The following is a 15,921-nucleotide window of genomic DNA, read 5'->3' on the forward strand; positions in this document are numbered from 1 at the left end:
AGATATTGCTGTATATAAATGACATGATAGGTCATACAGACAGAGTTACTACACTTCACTACGTCGCTAACTCTCATTACTGTATCTGAAATAGAATCACATTGTAGTTAGAGACCACTGGACATCTAACTAGAGGTGAATAATCACACGGATACCATTGTATAAATACTGTATTAGGGTAGAGAGAATTGTTTTCTTCCTTTTTTGGAAGGCTCGGGATCTTCAGTGTTTATACAGATTAGCACATAATGCCCATAAAAACCTTTGACAGAGCCGGTATACCTACTTCCTAATCTTTATATGACTCAGGGCCCGTATTCATAAACCATCTCAGAGCAGGAATGCCCCTCATCTTCTTCATTGTGATCTAAAAGGCACATGTTCCCAGATCAGCACTCGTATTCTGAGAGGCTTTGTGAATATGGGCCCTGGTTTGTGCTCAGGTAATGTTTGTTTATATCAACTGGGCATGGTATTTGCCTCACTCAACCCTGTGCCCCTTGCCAGCATAATCCACTATGACCCTGCCCTGGCAGCACAATTACAAAATATACTATTTCTAAAATTAAACGAGATTTGTAGAAATCTGAACGGAAGGCAGCTCAATCCCCATGAAAAGCCATGAAATTCAAATGCCATCTTGCATAACAAAGTGATGTCCGCATGCAGCAGCCGCAGTAGTGTTGTTGCATCAGTAGTAGTGTAGTATAAGTAGTAATGCAGCATCACTAGTAGTGTAGTATCAGTAGTATTGTAGCATCAGTAGTAGTGTAGTATCAGTAGTATTGTAGCATCAGTAGTAGTGTAGTATCAGTAGTGTTGTAGCATCAGTAGCAGTGTAGTATCAGTAGTAGTGTAGTATCAGTAGTATTGTAGCATCAGTAGTAGTGTAGTATCAGTAGTAGTGTAGTATCAGTAGTAGTGTAGTGTCAGTAGTAGTGTAGTATCAGTAGTAGTGTAGTATCAGTAGTATTGTAGCATCAGTAGTAGTGTAGTATCAGTAGTAGTGTAGTATCAGTAGTGTTGTAGCATCAGTAGTAGTGTAGTATCAGTAGTAGTGCAGCATCACTAGTAGTGTAGTATCAGTATTATTGTAGCATCAGTAGTAGTGTAGTATCAGTAGTATTGTAGCATCAGTAGTAGTGCAGCATCAGTAGTAGTGTAGCACCAGTAGTATTGTAGCATCAGTAGTAGTGTAGTATCAGTAGTGTTGTAGCATCAGTAGTAGTGTAGTATCAGTAGGAGTGCAGCATCAGTAGTAGTGTAGTATCAGAAGTGTTGTAGCATCAGTAGTAGTGTAGTATCAGTAGTAATGCAGCATCACTAGTAGTATAGTATCAGTAGTATTGTAACATCAGTAGTAGTGTAGTATCAGTAGTATTGTAGCATCAGTAGTAGTGTAGTATCAGTAGTGTTGTGGCATCAGTAGCAGTGTAGTATCAGTAGTAGTGTAGTATCAGTAGTAGTGTAGTATCAGTAGTGTTGTAGCATCAGTAGTAGTGTAGTATCAGTAGTAGTGTAGTATCAGTAGTATTGTAGCAACAGTAGTAGTGTAGTATCAGTAGTAGTGTAGTGTCAGTAGTAGTGTAGTATCAGTAGTAGTGTAGTATCAGTAGTAGTGTAGTATCAGTAGTAGTGCAGCATCAGTAGTAGCATAGTATCAGTAGTAGTGTAGTATCAGCAGTAGTGTAGCATCAGCAGTAGTGTAGCATCAGTGGTAGTATCAGTAGGAGTATAGCATCAGTAGTATTGTAGCATCAGTAGTCGTGTAATATCAGTATTAGTGTAGCATCAGTAGTAGTGTAGTATCAGTAGTAGTATAGCATCAGTAGTAGTGTAGCATCAGTATTAGTGTAGCATCATCAGTAGTGTAGCATCAGTAGTAGTGTAGTATCAGTAGTAGTGTAGTATCATTAGTAGTGTAGCATCAGTATTAGTGTAGCATCAGTATTAGTGTTGCATCAGTATTAGTGTACTATCAGTAGTAGTGTAGTATCAGTAGTAGTATAGCATCAGTAGTAGTGTAGTATCAGGTGTAGTGTAGTATCAGTAGTAGTGTAGCATCAGTATTAGTGTAGCATCAGTAGTAGTGTACTATCAGTAGTAGTATAGCATCAGTAGTAGTGTAGTATCAGGTGTAGTGTAGTATCAGTAGTAGTGTAGCATCAGTATTAGTGTAGCATCAGTAGTAGTGTAGTATCAGTAGTAGTGCAGTATCAGTAGTAGTGTAGCATCAGTGCATGTCTGGTAATCTGATGAGCTGGGTTGATTCCCACTGTTCAACAGTAGAGTAGTGAGAGAGAATCACACACACAGTACCCGGGCTCCCGAGTGGCGCAGCGGTCTAAGGCGCTGCATTTCAGTGCAAGAAGCATCACTGTAGTCCCTGGTTTGAATCCAGACTGCATCACATCCAGCTGTGATTGGGCGGCGCACAATTGGCCCAGGATCGGCCGGGGTAGGCTCTAATTGTAAATAAGAATTAGTTCTTATCTGACTTGCCTAGTTAAATAAATAAAATAGTTTTATGTCTGTTATACTGCTTCTGCTTTCCATTGATTCCCAGGGCTTTGGAGTCTGTTTTTAAACAGTTTATTTGACCTCATATGATAATAAAGGATGACATGGATGAGCTTTATTCAATCAAAACAGGTGTCTGGAAGTAACAAACTATTCTCATTTTGAACGGTGAGAATGTATGTTTAGAGTCATTCAGCACATTCACTCAATTCACTTCCACTCCATACAAAGCATTATTTATCCCAGAGGAACAATATCGCTGGGCCAAGCAGTGGTTCTCTCACAGCTCTGGGTGAATATAATGTAGACTTTAGCTCTTCTCTCAAACTGAAGCATGTCAGCTCCTACTAAATGTATCTTCTTATCAACACAAACACACTGACATCACTGTGTTTCTCAGCTCCATGAACTGTGTGTGTCACTGGCTGGGTCCTTGGATGCCCCTGTGTGTGTGTGTGTGTGTGTGTGTGTGTGTGTGTGTGTGTGTGTGTGTGTGTGTGTGTGTGTGTGTGTGTGTGTGTGTGTGTGTGTGTGTGTGTGTGTGTGTGTGTGTGTGTGTGTGTGTGTGTTTTCTGACAGGGGCTTAGACAGCAGAAATGGACGTGTCTGCATCCATGTGTCTGTGATGGTTAAACTCCAGAGCTAACTGGAGATCCCTATTGGCCCTAGGTTATTGTTTTGGTCTTGGAAGGAGAGAGAGGAGCAGGGGAAATAAGGATGGTGGAGGGGAGGGGAGAAGAGGAGAGCAGGGTGAAGGGGGGTGAGAAGAGCTGGGTACAGGAGGACAGAGGAGAGATGGAGGAGGAAATGAGAGAGATGGATAATCAAAAGACAGTGAGGGACAGTACAAGAGGGATGGAGATGGAGGGGAAAGAGGGAGATGGAAAAAGGGAGAGGGGAAGGACGGAGAGGGGAAGGATGGAGAGGGGAAGGACGGAGAGGGGAAGGATGGAGAGGGGAAGGACGGAGAGGGGAGAGGGGAGAGGGGAAGGAGGGTTGAGGGGAAGGAGGGAGAGGGGAAATAGGGAGAGGGAAAGAGGGAGGGGGAAGGAGGGAAAGAGGGAGAGGGGAAATAGGGAGAGGGGAAGGAGGGAGAAGGGAAGGAGGGAGGGGAAAGAGGGAGAGGGGAAGTAGGGAGAGGGGAAAGAGGGAGATGGGAAAGAGGGAGAGGAGAAAGAGGGAGAGGGGAAGGAGGGAGAGGGGAAAGATGGAGATGGGAAAGAGGGAGAGGAGAAAGAGGGAGAGGGGAAGGAGGGAGAGGAGAAAGAGGGAGAGGGGAAGGAGGGAGAGGAGAAAGAGGGAGAGGGGAAAGAGGGAGGAGAAAGAGGGAGAGGGGAAGGAGGGATAGGGGAAAGAGGGAGAGGGGAAGGAGGGAGAGGAGAAAGAGGGAGAGGGGAATGCTGGATTATTCAAGAAGAGAGGGGAGCAGGTTTACTTAGGAGGAAGTGGGGAAGGATGTATAGATGAGAGGGGGATGAAAAGTGAGGACTGCAGGCAGGGATGTTTAGGAAAATAGGAGTGAGGGATTGTACATGACAGCGGGGTATTGAAGGAGAGAGCTGTGAGGAGGGAGAGGAAAATACAGTTTTAGAGAAGTAGAGGAAGACGTTATTGCAGGACAGAGGAGAAAAGGAGGGGGAGATGAGAGAGAGAGAGAGAGAGAGAGGGAAAGAGAGGGAAAGAGAGGGAAAGAGAGGGAAAGAGAGAGAGAGAGGGAGAGGCAAATAGAGAAAGGGAAAGAGAGTGAGAGAAAGAGTGAGAGAGGGAAAGAGAGAGAAAGTAGGAGGGACAAAAAGAGCGTGGAGAGGCATATTGTATTGGAGAGAGCCTTGGAGATGTGTTTGTGTTTTCTTGGCTGGACAGATTTAATCAACTTCACATGGCGCTGCACCAGAATGGCCTCCACATGTCTGTGGAAGCCACAGGGAACATACACAATCTGATGCCACTGTTCAGTCCTCAGCTTGGCAGACCTTCTGGCTCAAATACATTGCTTCTCTCTTTTTGTTTTCTTTCTCTCTCTCTCTGTCATTCTTTCGCTCATTTTTAGTGACATTCTCTCATCCACTCTATCTTCCATTTCTCTCAGTCTCTTTCTGTCTTTTTTTCTCTTAATGCCCTGGCCATAGAGAGCCGGGTATGGTTCTCAATCAGGGACAGCTGTCTATCGTTGTCTCTGATTGGGAATCATACTTAGGCAGCCTGTTTTGCCACCTTAGTTGTGGGTAGTTGGCTGTGTTAGTGGCCTGTATAGCCCTAGTCAGCGTCACGTTCGTGTTTGTTGTTTTGTTGGCGACATTCTTAATAAAAGAAAATGTCACCACGCTGCACCTTGGTCCGGTCATTTCCCCGACGACGTTCGTGACAGAACTACCCACCAAAAACTGACCAAGCAACGTGGGAAGGAGGACTGGACATGGGAGGACATCCTGAACGGGAAAGGACCCTGGACGTGGGAGGACATCCTGAACGGGAAAGGATCCTGGACGTGGGAGGAGATCCTGGCGGGAAAGGATTGCCTGCTGTGGGAGCAGGTGGAAGCAGCGAGGAAGGCGGAGGCAGCAAGTAAAAGGGCCCAGGATTACACAGGGTCAAGGCTGGCACGAAAGACCGGGAGGCCACTCCAAAAAATGTTTTGGGGGTGCACACGAGGAGATTGGCTGAGTCAGGTTGGAGACCTGAGCCAACTCCTCGTGCTTACCGTAGGGAGCGTGGTTCCGGTCAGGCACCGTGTCTCCAGTGCGCGTTCACAGCCCGGTGCGCTACATTCCAGCTCCCCGCATCGGCCGGCTAGAGTGGGCATCCAGCCAGGACGTGTGGTGCCGGCTCAGCGCATCTGGCCGCCAGTGCGTCTCTACGGGCCAGGATATCCTGCGTCGGCTCTGCGCACTGTGTCTCCGGTGCGTCTGCACAGCCCAGTGCGTCCTGTGCCAGCGCCCCACATTTGCCGGGCGAAGGTAACCATCCAGGTAACCATCCAGCCAGGACGGCCCAGTGTACCCGGTGCCTGCTCCAAGAACCAGGCCTCCAGTATGTCTCCCCAGCCTGGTGAGTCCTGTGCCTGCTCCCAGAACCAGGCCTCCTGTATGTCTCCCCAGCCAGGTGAGTCCTGTGCCTGCTCCCAACACCTGGCCTCCTGTATGTCTCCCCACTCCAGTGATGATTCATGGCACGAAGCCTCCAGTGATGATCCATGGCACGAAGCCTCCAATGATGATCCATGGCACGAAGCCTCCAGTGATGATCCATCCAGTGATGATCCATGGCACGAAGCCTCCAGTGATGATCCATGGCACGAAGCCTCTAGTGATGATCCATGGCACGAAGCCTCCAGTGAGGATTCATGGCACGAAGCCTCCAGTGAGGATTCATGGCACGAAGGGGGGGGGGGGGGGTACTGTCACGCCCTGGCCATAGAGAGGCTTTTATTCTCTATTTTGGTTAGGCCAGGGTGTGACTAGGGTGGGCATTCTAGTTTCTTTGTTTCTATGTTTTCTGTTTCTATGTTTTGGCCGGGTATGGTTCTCAATCAGGGACAGCTGTCTATCGTTGTCTCTGATTGGAAATCATACTTAGGCAGCCTGTTTTGCCACCTTAGTTGTGGGTAGTTGTCTGTGTTAGTGGTCTGTATAGCCCTAGTCAGCTTCTCGTTCATTTTTGTTGTTTCTTGTTTTGTGACATTCTTAATAAAATGTACTCCCACCACGCTGCACCTTGGTCCGGTCATTTCCCTGACGACCTTCGTGACATGTGTGTTTCTATTGTATCTTTCTCTCTCTCTGGAATTGAGTCAGTAACCCTCAACGTCTTCTTTGAGAGAGTCTGGTGGCCTTGTCAACTGTATCGACATCCTTGTCACTGTTAACTCATTGCCCCTGTGAAAAACTTCTTCTCTTAAAGGGATACTTTGGGATTTTGGCAATGAAACCCTTTATTTAGTTTCCCAGAGTCAGATGAACTTGTGGATAACATTTTTATGTCTCTTTATGAAGGAAGTTAGAGGTAGTTTCTCGGGCCAATGCTAACTAGCGTTAGCACAATGACTGGAAGTCTATGGGTATGTATCCCTTTAAGGTTGTCAATACATCTCACTGATAAAGAGTTACAGGCCATGCAAGCAGGAACACACACACCCACCAACAAACACGCACACTTGACATGTGGTAGTAACTAGGTGTTTACTTCAACAAGAACCCAAAAAGGAAATGACAGAATATATAAAATTAACTGTGAAACACTGAATCTCATCACTGGCCATGTGTCTCACAGTCCCTGATTGTGTTGAAATGGGGAGTGGAGAGGCGAGGAGGGTACTGCCCACCCAGACTGAGACCGGGTATCAGATGGGGCCTCTGCCAACATTCCTCGTTGTCACAGGCCCAATGTGTTTCCCATGCATGACACTTGTGCCATGCCACTCAACTAGCATGCACTGTAAGTGTCATATAAATCATATATAGGTAGCATGTAGCATGTAGTCTGCGTCATGTCAGTCGAATGTATTGTAGCTAGCATGTAGCCTGTAGTCTGCGTCATGTCAGTCAAATGTATTGTAGCTAGCATGTAGCATGTAGTCTGTGTCATGACAGTCAAATGTATCATAGCTAGCATGTAGCATGTAGTCTGTGTCATGACAGTCAAATGTATCATAGCTAGCATATAGCATGTAGTCTGTGACATGACAGTCAAATGTATCGTAGCTAGCATGTAGCATGTAGTCTGTGACATGACAGTCAAATGTATTGTAGCTAGCATGTAGCATGTAGTCTGTGTCATTACAGTCAAATGTATTGTAGCTAGCATATAGCATGTAGTCTGTGTCATGTCACTCACTACTCACATGTAGCTAACATGTAGTGTAGTCTGTCATGTCACTTACAGATAGCTAGCATGTTTCATTTAGTCATGTCTCTCCCTTGTAGCGTGTGACTCACCTGTGACGTGTAGCCTGTCTCCGCTGACGTCAATCTTGAGGAAGATGCGTCCTCTGCGCTCCGTGTGGTCTGTCCCACACAGGCTTGGCACGTTCATCACACACTGATTGTGTACGTTCATGTCGCAGGCTGGACAAACACACACAAACACATTGAGTTTATAACAGGTTTAGGACCTGGTCATAATATAGTTCAGCTAACTGGTCATGGTGAACACACACTCTGCAAGTTGTCTGCTGTGCAATACCTAACAACAGTGTTCTATTTGTCTGCAAGTTATCTGCTGTGCAATACCCAACAATAGTGTTTATTTGCCATTTCTACAATAGACCAGCCAGGTATTGGACAGAGCCTGCCTTCTCCTCTCTCTCTCTCTCTCTCTCTCTCTCTCTCTCTCTCTCTCTCTCTCTCTCTCTCTCCCTCTTATTCCCTAAGTGTTTTTATTAGCGGCTAATGAAGCTAATGAAGACAAACAGGAGAGGGACCAGAGGGAGAGGAGGCTACAGGCCTACCTCCTACTTTCCTCACCCCCCTTCCTTATCCCCAATCTCTTTATCTTCATACACCCTCACCATACCTCTCTCCCCACATCTATCCAGCCCCACCATCATCATTCCTATCGTTCACCCTCGTCCCTACTCTACACTCATCTGTCCAACATACCCCTGCTTCTCCTCATCCCTCTATCTCCGCCCACTCTACCTCAACCTATTCATCCCCAATTCTTCTCTTTCTCTCCCTCACCCATTACCGTCCGCCCTCACCCCTATTTATCCCTTTCCTTCCTTTTTCCACCTCCACCTCCCCCTCTTCCTCCTCCTCTCTTGTTATAGGTGGGAAGACAGGAGAGCCCCAGTGGCAGCCAGATCGGGAGGCTGGGATGTAATAACTAATTTGTTGGCATCAGGCCTCAGGCCTCCCCACATCAATTTATATCAATCTGTTATAATTCTGCCACCAGAGACACTAGAGATGGATGGATGGAGAGGGAGGGATGGAGGGAGGAAGGGTGATAGATGGGAAAGCTAGAGAGGTAGGAAGGGAGAGTGATAGATGTGGACAGGGAGAGATGGAGAGAGAATGACGAGTGTGGGGAGGGAACAGGAGTGGGTTGAGAGAGTATGGGAAAGATAGATAAGAGAGAGAAGAAAGAAAGAAAGAAAGAAGAGTGGGAGGTGGGACATTTGGAGAGATAGGGAGCGATATGGAGAGAGTAGAAAATGTGTGGGGAGGGGAGTGGGTTGAGAGGTAGTGAGGGGATGGGAGTGGGTTGAGAGGTAGTGAGGGGATGGGAGTGGGATGAGAGGTAGTGAGGGGGTGGGAGTGGGTTGAGAGGTAGTGAGGGGGTGAGGGGTGGGAGTGGGTTGAGAGGTAGTGAGGGAATGGGAGTGGGTTGAGAGGTAGTGAGGGGATGGGAGTGGGTTGAGAGGTAGTGAGGGGGGGATGGGAGTGGGTTGAGAGGTAGTGAGGGGATGGGAGGGGGGGGTGAGGGGGTGGGAGTGGGTTGAGAGGTAGTGAGGGGGTGGGAGTGAGTTGAGAGGTAGTGAGGGGATGGGAGTGGGTTGAGAGGTAGTGAGGGATGGGAGTGGATGGGAGTGGGTTGAGAGGTAGTGAGGGGGTGGGAGTGGGTTGAGAGGTAGTGAGGGGGTGAGGGGGTGGGAGTGAGTTGAGAGGTAGTGAGGGGGTGAGGGGGTGGGAGTGGGTTGAGAATTAGTGAGGGGGTGAGGGGGTGGGAGTGGGTTGAGAGGTAGTGTGGGAGAGAGAGGAGAGAAAAGGAAGAAAGGGAGAGAGAGTTGACGAGGGAAGTGGGGCATTTGGAAAGATAGGGAGAGAGAATTAGAGCAGAGGGAAACAGAGTGTAGGTGGAAGGAATGAGGCATTAGAAGGGACAGAGTGGGCTAAGTGGAGACAGTTACAGTATAGAGAATACTGTATTACCCTGAACTACACATCCTTATGAAAAGTAAAGCTATTCCCATGTGCCCTCTAGTAGAAAACCAGTGGTCAATCAATTCACACACACACACACACACACACACACACACACACACACACACACACACACACACACACACACACACACACACACACACACACACACACACACACACACACACACACACACACACACACACACACACACACACACAGACGCACGCACGCACACATTGATGATTTCCCCCCAGTATAAATGTGTGTCACATTGCACAGTATGAAAAGGGTGTAGGATCTGTGGCTGCATACTGATTCTCCACACCTCCCATCAAAAGCATTGGATTGGTGGAAGTCATTCTGGAGGGAGTTTTCATGATGGGGAGTGGGCAAGTGCACTCTTCAGGAACAGTGTGGAGAATCAGGAAGCAGCCTGTGATTCCCTGGCCTGGGTGTGAGGCTGTGCAGCCTTTCTAGGGGGCCCAGGGCCGATATTCATAAAACTTGTCTGTATAGAAGTGTCCTAATCTAGGATCACGTCCCCCCTGTCCATTTAAACATATTGATAATGATTTAAAAGGCAACACTGATCCTAGATAAGCACTGTAACTCTCTGGGGCGGCAGGCAGCCTAGCGGTTAGAGGCGAGCCAGCAACTAGAGGGTTGCCATTTTGAAACTCGGGTCTGACTGGAAAACTCTGGTGGGAAGTAAACTGGCAATTGGAGGGTTGCTGGTATCATATCCTAGATGCCAATGCCTGCCCTTGTGCCCTTGAGCAAAGCACCACAGCAGCTCCTGGCCTCCCAGAGTGACAGCCCCCTGCTCCTCTACAAAACCTCTGTATGTGTGTCTTTCAGAGGGGTGGAGTTAAAAGTCACATTTAAGTTGGACCTTGTGTGCATTTGACCATTAAAGTCATCTCAATCTTATGGTTCAGCTGAGTAAAGGTGTCATTAGAGATTGACTCACTGTCGCATTTCATCCCCTGGTGGATGAGTCCATAGAGGAGGGAGCCACAGTGGTCACAGAACGTGGGACTGCCATACGAGTGGATCTTAAACTTGTGCTTGCTTCTGGGGTCCTGGAAACACACACACAAAGATAGAAATTATTTAATTGTTTTGTCAACTGAAGCTTTCAAGATGAATAGCAGCATATGACATAAAATGCCGTAAATAAAAAAACACCCGAATCAATCACAGTGATCAATCAAGATAGAACACTGCTGTTGTTGCTACTTGCTAAGAACATTTCCACTCCAAAAAGCCATTTCAGATGAGGGAGTTATTGATCCATTCTACTCATTCACCCCTTCTCTATTTCATCAAATGTCAGTGCACTTCGGGACAAGTTCATTAGGACACACTGTAGCAAAGCATTTTGCAAAGGAAAAGGAAAACAAGTGTTTCTTATTAAACAAATCAGGTAGCACCTTCCTGTTTCACAAATGTTTCCCTATTTTGTGCCTAATGAACAGTACCCAGCTCTACCAACACATACGCTTCGACTACCGGCTCGATTAAGATGGTATGCCTCCAATCCCATAATTCAACAGCCTGTCGCTCCATCTCTCCAACATCTGATGGAATAAATGTGGGATGGAGAGAGAGCTGTGGGAGCTCTGTGGAGCCAGGCAGATGCTTTGATTTGTTGTATTGTGGAACTGTCCATAATGATGAGGAAGAATTTGATGTGGATGTGGGAAAAATGTGTGTGTGTGTGTTGTGAGTGATATTTAGTACAGTAAATGGAGAGAGGTGAAGAGGGGTTGTACTGTAGTGTCTCAAGGGTTGGAATTTTTTATTTTTTTTATTTTACCTTTATTTAACCAGGCAAGTCAGTTAAGAACAAATTCTTATTTTCAATAACGGCCTAGGAACAGTGGGTTAACTGCCTGTTCAGGGGCAGAACGACAGATTTGTACCTTGTCGGCTCGGGGGTTTGAACTTGCAACCTTCTGGTTACTAGTCCAACGCTCTAACCACTAGGCTACCCTGCCGCCACAAATAGGATGTCTATCTGTAACCTTCTGGTTACTAGTCCAACGCTCTAACCACTAGGCTACCCTGCCGCCACAAATAGGATGTCTATCTGTACTGTCTGTTATTCTGATGAATCCGCTTAAAATTTGCATTACATTCAGTTTTTCTTATCACTTGAAAAATCACACATTCGAATGAAAACTGCATCACACAATCAAAATTAGGTTAATCTTGAAAACATGGTTTACAGTACATTATATCCTGAGTGTGAGTACGTAAGAAGCTATAGCTTCTTGACTTGTGACCCCATGGTGCCTCACTCTATACTGAGAGGAATCACTTTCTAATCCACCAGCTGTTTATCTTGGACAAAACACCTGGCAGCATCACTGGGTTAGGCTGAGCTAATGAGCCAACGTTCCATCAATGTTAGAAAGCTGACATACAAAGGAACACAACTAGGTGAAGGGTGAGACTGATTTAGAGTGTACTGTATATAGAGCATCAGTCTGTACTGTATATAGAGCATCAGTCTGTACTGTATATAGAGCATCAGTCTGTACTGTATATAGAGCATCAGTCTGTACTGTATATAGAGCATAAGTCTTTATTGTATATAGAGCATCAGTCTGTACTGTATATAGAGCATCAGTCTGTACTGTATATAGAGCATCAGTCTTACTGTATATAGAGCATCAGTCTGTACTGTATATAGAGCATCAGTCTTTATTGTATATAGAGCATCAGTCTGTACTGTATATAGAGCATCAGTCTGTACTGTATATAGAGCATCAGTCTGTACTGTATATAGAGCATCAGTCTGTACTGTATATAGAGCATCAGTCTGTACTGTATATAGAGCATCAGTCTGTACTCTATATAGAGCATCAGGCTGTAATGTATATAGAGCATCAGTCTTTATTGTATATAGAGCATCAGTCTGTATTGTATATAGAGCATCAGTCTTTATTGTATATAGAGCATCAGTCTGTATTGTATATAGAGCATCAGTCTGTATTGTATATAGAGCATCAGTCTTTATTGTATATAGAGCATCAGTCTGTATTGTATATAGAGCATCAGTCTGTATTGTATATAGAGCATCAGTCTTTATTGTATATAGAGCATCAGTCTGTACTGTATATAGAGCATCAGTCTTTATTGTATATAGAGCATCAGTCTGTATTGTATATAGAGCATCAGTCTTTGGCCATGCGGGGAAGCGGTAGCTGTGAGTAGAGATGCAGCATGACATTCCAGAAAGAGACTGGGAGAGGAAGTGTGGAAAGGGATCATCTCCTCGACTGTCAGAGCCCTGGAGGCAGCTCTCTTTCTCTCTGTGCATGTGTTCCCTGTGCATATGTGAGTCTCTGTGTGTGTGTGTATGTGTGTGTTTGTGTGTCAGAGTGAGAGAGAACGTGTGAGTGTGTGCATGTGTGCGTGTGTGTGTGTGTGTGTGTGTGTGTGTGTGTGTGTGTGTGTGTGTGTGTACTCTGTAGTCCTAGAGCTGTGAGTAGGGCACAGACCCAGAAAAGCACAGATGCATGTATAACACTTCAACTAAAACCTCAGCACCAGCTAAGACAAAAGGAGAAAAGGTTTTATGCTGGGTAACTGTATAACAATTTGTGACAACTACTGATGTATAAAGGGCTTTATAAACTACATTTGATTGATTGATTGATTGATTGATTGAATGATTGATTGATTGATTGATTGATTGAGGGTGTGTGTGGTGGTGATTGCCAGAGCCCAGTGGGAGAGTGACCTTTTTTTTATTGAAACATTATTTTACCAGGTAAGTTGACTGAGAACACATTCTCATTTACAGCAACGACCTGGGGAATAGTTACAGAGGAGAGGAGGAGGGATGTATGAGCCAATTGGAAACTGGGGATGATTAGGTGGCCATGATGGTATGAGAGCCAGATTGGGATTTTAGTCAAAACGCCGGGCTTAATGCCCTTACTCTTACGATAAGTGTTATGGGATCTTTAGTGAACACAGGGAGTCAGGACACACGTTTAACGTCCCATCCGAAAGACGTGACACTACACAGGGCAATGTCCCCAACCACTACCCTGGGATATAGTTTTTGGGGGACCAGAGGAAACAGTACCTCCTACTGGCCCTCCACCACTTCTAGCAGCATCTGGTGTCCCATCCAGGACCACCCCTGCTTAGCTTCAGAGGCAAGCCAGCCGTGGAATGGAGGGTGGTAGCTGCTAGCCAGCATCTGGTTAACGATGCACAGCGTTAATAATTGTTGTTTTAAACAGCAGCACTCATGAATAGGTTGACTATGGGCTTTAGACAGCGTGTGTAGTTGTTCATGACTAGGCTAAACTAACGTTTTCCTGAGTAGAGGTTTTATAGGATGTAGAAATGAAACCCACTCATCGAGTTACAATGGTGTATAGAACATGCACTCAGGTGGTGTGATACAGACGTTTACTTTACATTCAGCCCAGACCGAGGCAAGTGCAATCAGTACAAATCAATATGGTACATTGAGACAAAGAAAGGAACGCTTGTTTAGTAATAGATGTCAGACAAGAGGTGCTCTTTGAAAAATAAGTTGATACTGGTAGTGTGAACAATTGCACATTCTTATAGCTTTTTTAATATAGAAAATGGTGAGGGAATGTGCTGACTAGAGAACCGAATACTGGGCTCCCAAAACCCTGCCTGATCCAAGACAAATGCAGTATGACAATGTGTACTCCATAACAGGTTGAAACTCCAACACTTCAGCAGAGACAGAGTGATAATCTTGATGCCACCCAGTGATGTGATCATTGAGATCCTTTACCAAACATCAATCTGTTACACATTATTGGGTTTCAGCTCATGGTTTGGCCCAGCCAGCCACTCCGTGCAGATCAAATCAGAGCATGTTACTGTGTTACAGGGTGCCAGGAGGAAGCTGGTGTCATCGAGGCGCGATGATGATGTAATGATGTACTCCTCCGAGCGTAAGGGCCAGATCATGCAGAAGAAGAGAGGATAGAGGAGAGTGGAGTGTGTGTGTGTGTGTGTGTGTTTGATGATGAGGCGATGAGGGTAGGCAACAACACATCCGCCACGCTGACCGTCAACATGAGGGCCCCTCGGGGGTGCATGCTTAGTCCCCCCCTGTTCTCCTTATTCACCCACAACTGTGTGGCCGCGCACGACTCCAACACCATCAATGAGTTTGCGGTGGTAGGCCTGACCACCGACGACGATGGGGCAGCCTATAGAAAGGAGGTCAGTGATCTGGCAGTGTGGTGCCAGGACAACAAGTGTTTTTTCTAAGAGTGTATCCCCAAGCCATAAGTCTGCTAAATATTGAACCAAATAGCCACCCAGACTGTCTGCATTGACCCTTTTTGCACTAACTCTTTGGACTCATCACATTCGCTGCCGCTACTTATTATTATCTATCCTGTTGCCTAGTCACTTTATTTGTAGTTATATATACATATCTACCTCAATAACCTCATACCCCTGCACATCAACTCAGTACTGGTATCCCATGTACAGTATATATACAAAGCAATCATTACTCATTGTGTATTTATTCCATGGGTTATTTTTCTATTATGTTTCTATTTTTCTCTCTGCATTGGGGAAAAGGCCAATAAGTAAGCATTTCATTCTTAGTCTACACAAACATGTGACAAATCAAATTCGATTTGATCACCAACGGGGAAACTGATAATCAGATAGTTCTCCTTAGTGTGGTGTTCTGATCTCTGAGATGAAAGGTGGTCGTGTGTATGTGTGTGTGTGTGTGTGTGTGTGTGTGTCATACAGTAAAGAAAACTCCTGGCCCTAGCCATTGCACCAACAAAAAGCCCACCAATCTGTTCAGTATATATTGTGATGACCATGTTTCTCTGCTCCTGACCTGAGGCCAGTCTTGTAGCCAGAGAGGAAACACCCCAGGGGAGGTTTGGCTGTACTGTGCTCTGCACACTCACAGTGTCTATTTTGGTCTACTTCACCAGCAGGCCCAAGCAGTGGGGTTCTGGCAGTGGATAAATAACCTATTCTAAGGCACTGAGGCCCGTTGTCCAATGTCCTGGGGCTGATCACTACAGTGTGGTGCTCCGTAATACTTTATACATCAATGGGATTTAATGCTAAAGGAAGGGAACACAACCACTGTTTAGATGCATCCAGAGTTCAGTTTGAATGTAACAACGCAACAGTAAGTTCTCCCTACTTGTAACGTGGTGTTCTATATTATAATCTGTTGAATGCATCATCTGCAACATAATGTAACTAAGAAATACCCAAAAAACACCTGATATATAACTGTATGTGTTTGTGTGTCTGGCTGTGGGAAGAGCACAAAGTTGACAGGTGTAGTTGCCATGGTGATGGCTGTCAGAGATAATTCAGCAGGAGATTGACTTAAAGAGAAAGAAAGAGAGATGTGAAGTAAGAAAGAAGGATGGAGGAGAAAGATAGAGGAGAAATAATGGTTTTATGTTATTAAAACAGATATACAGTACCATGTTTTACTTGTTTCATACAATTTTGAAGGTGCTACTATTGACCATTC

At 45.6% G+C, this 15,921-nt stretch overlaps 1 protein-coding gene across 1 annotated transcript in view; it reads right to left on the reverse strand.

The window, feature by feature from the left end:
• Positions 1–15,921, reverse strand: part of LOC115127309 (protein kinase C alpha type-like) — a 103,790-nt gene that overhangs the window by 36,951 nt on the left and 50,918 nt on the right. Inside the window, exons 2-3 of the mRNA XM_065010424.1 lie at positions 10,357–10,468; positions 7,455–7,583 (exon numbers count right to left, since the gene is read on the reverse strand). Of these exons, the coding sequence (XP_064866496.1) occupies positions 7,455–7,583; positions 10,357–10,369 (142 nt within the window). The 5' untranslated portion in view covers positions 10,370–10,468. The remainder of the gene's footprint in view (positions 1–7,454; positions 7,584–10,356; positions 10,469–15,921) is intronic.

This window comes from Oncorhynchus nerka, linkage group LG26, assembly GCF_034236695.1.
Source record: "Oncorhynchus nerka isolate Pitt River linkage group LG26, Oner_Uvic_2.0, whole genome shotgun sequence".
Lineage (NCBI taxonomy): Eukaryota > Metazoa > Chordata > Actinopteri > Salmoniformes > Salmonidae > Oncorhynchus > Oncorhynchus nerka.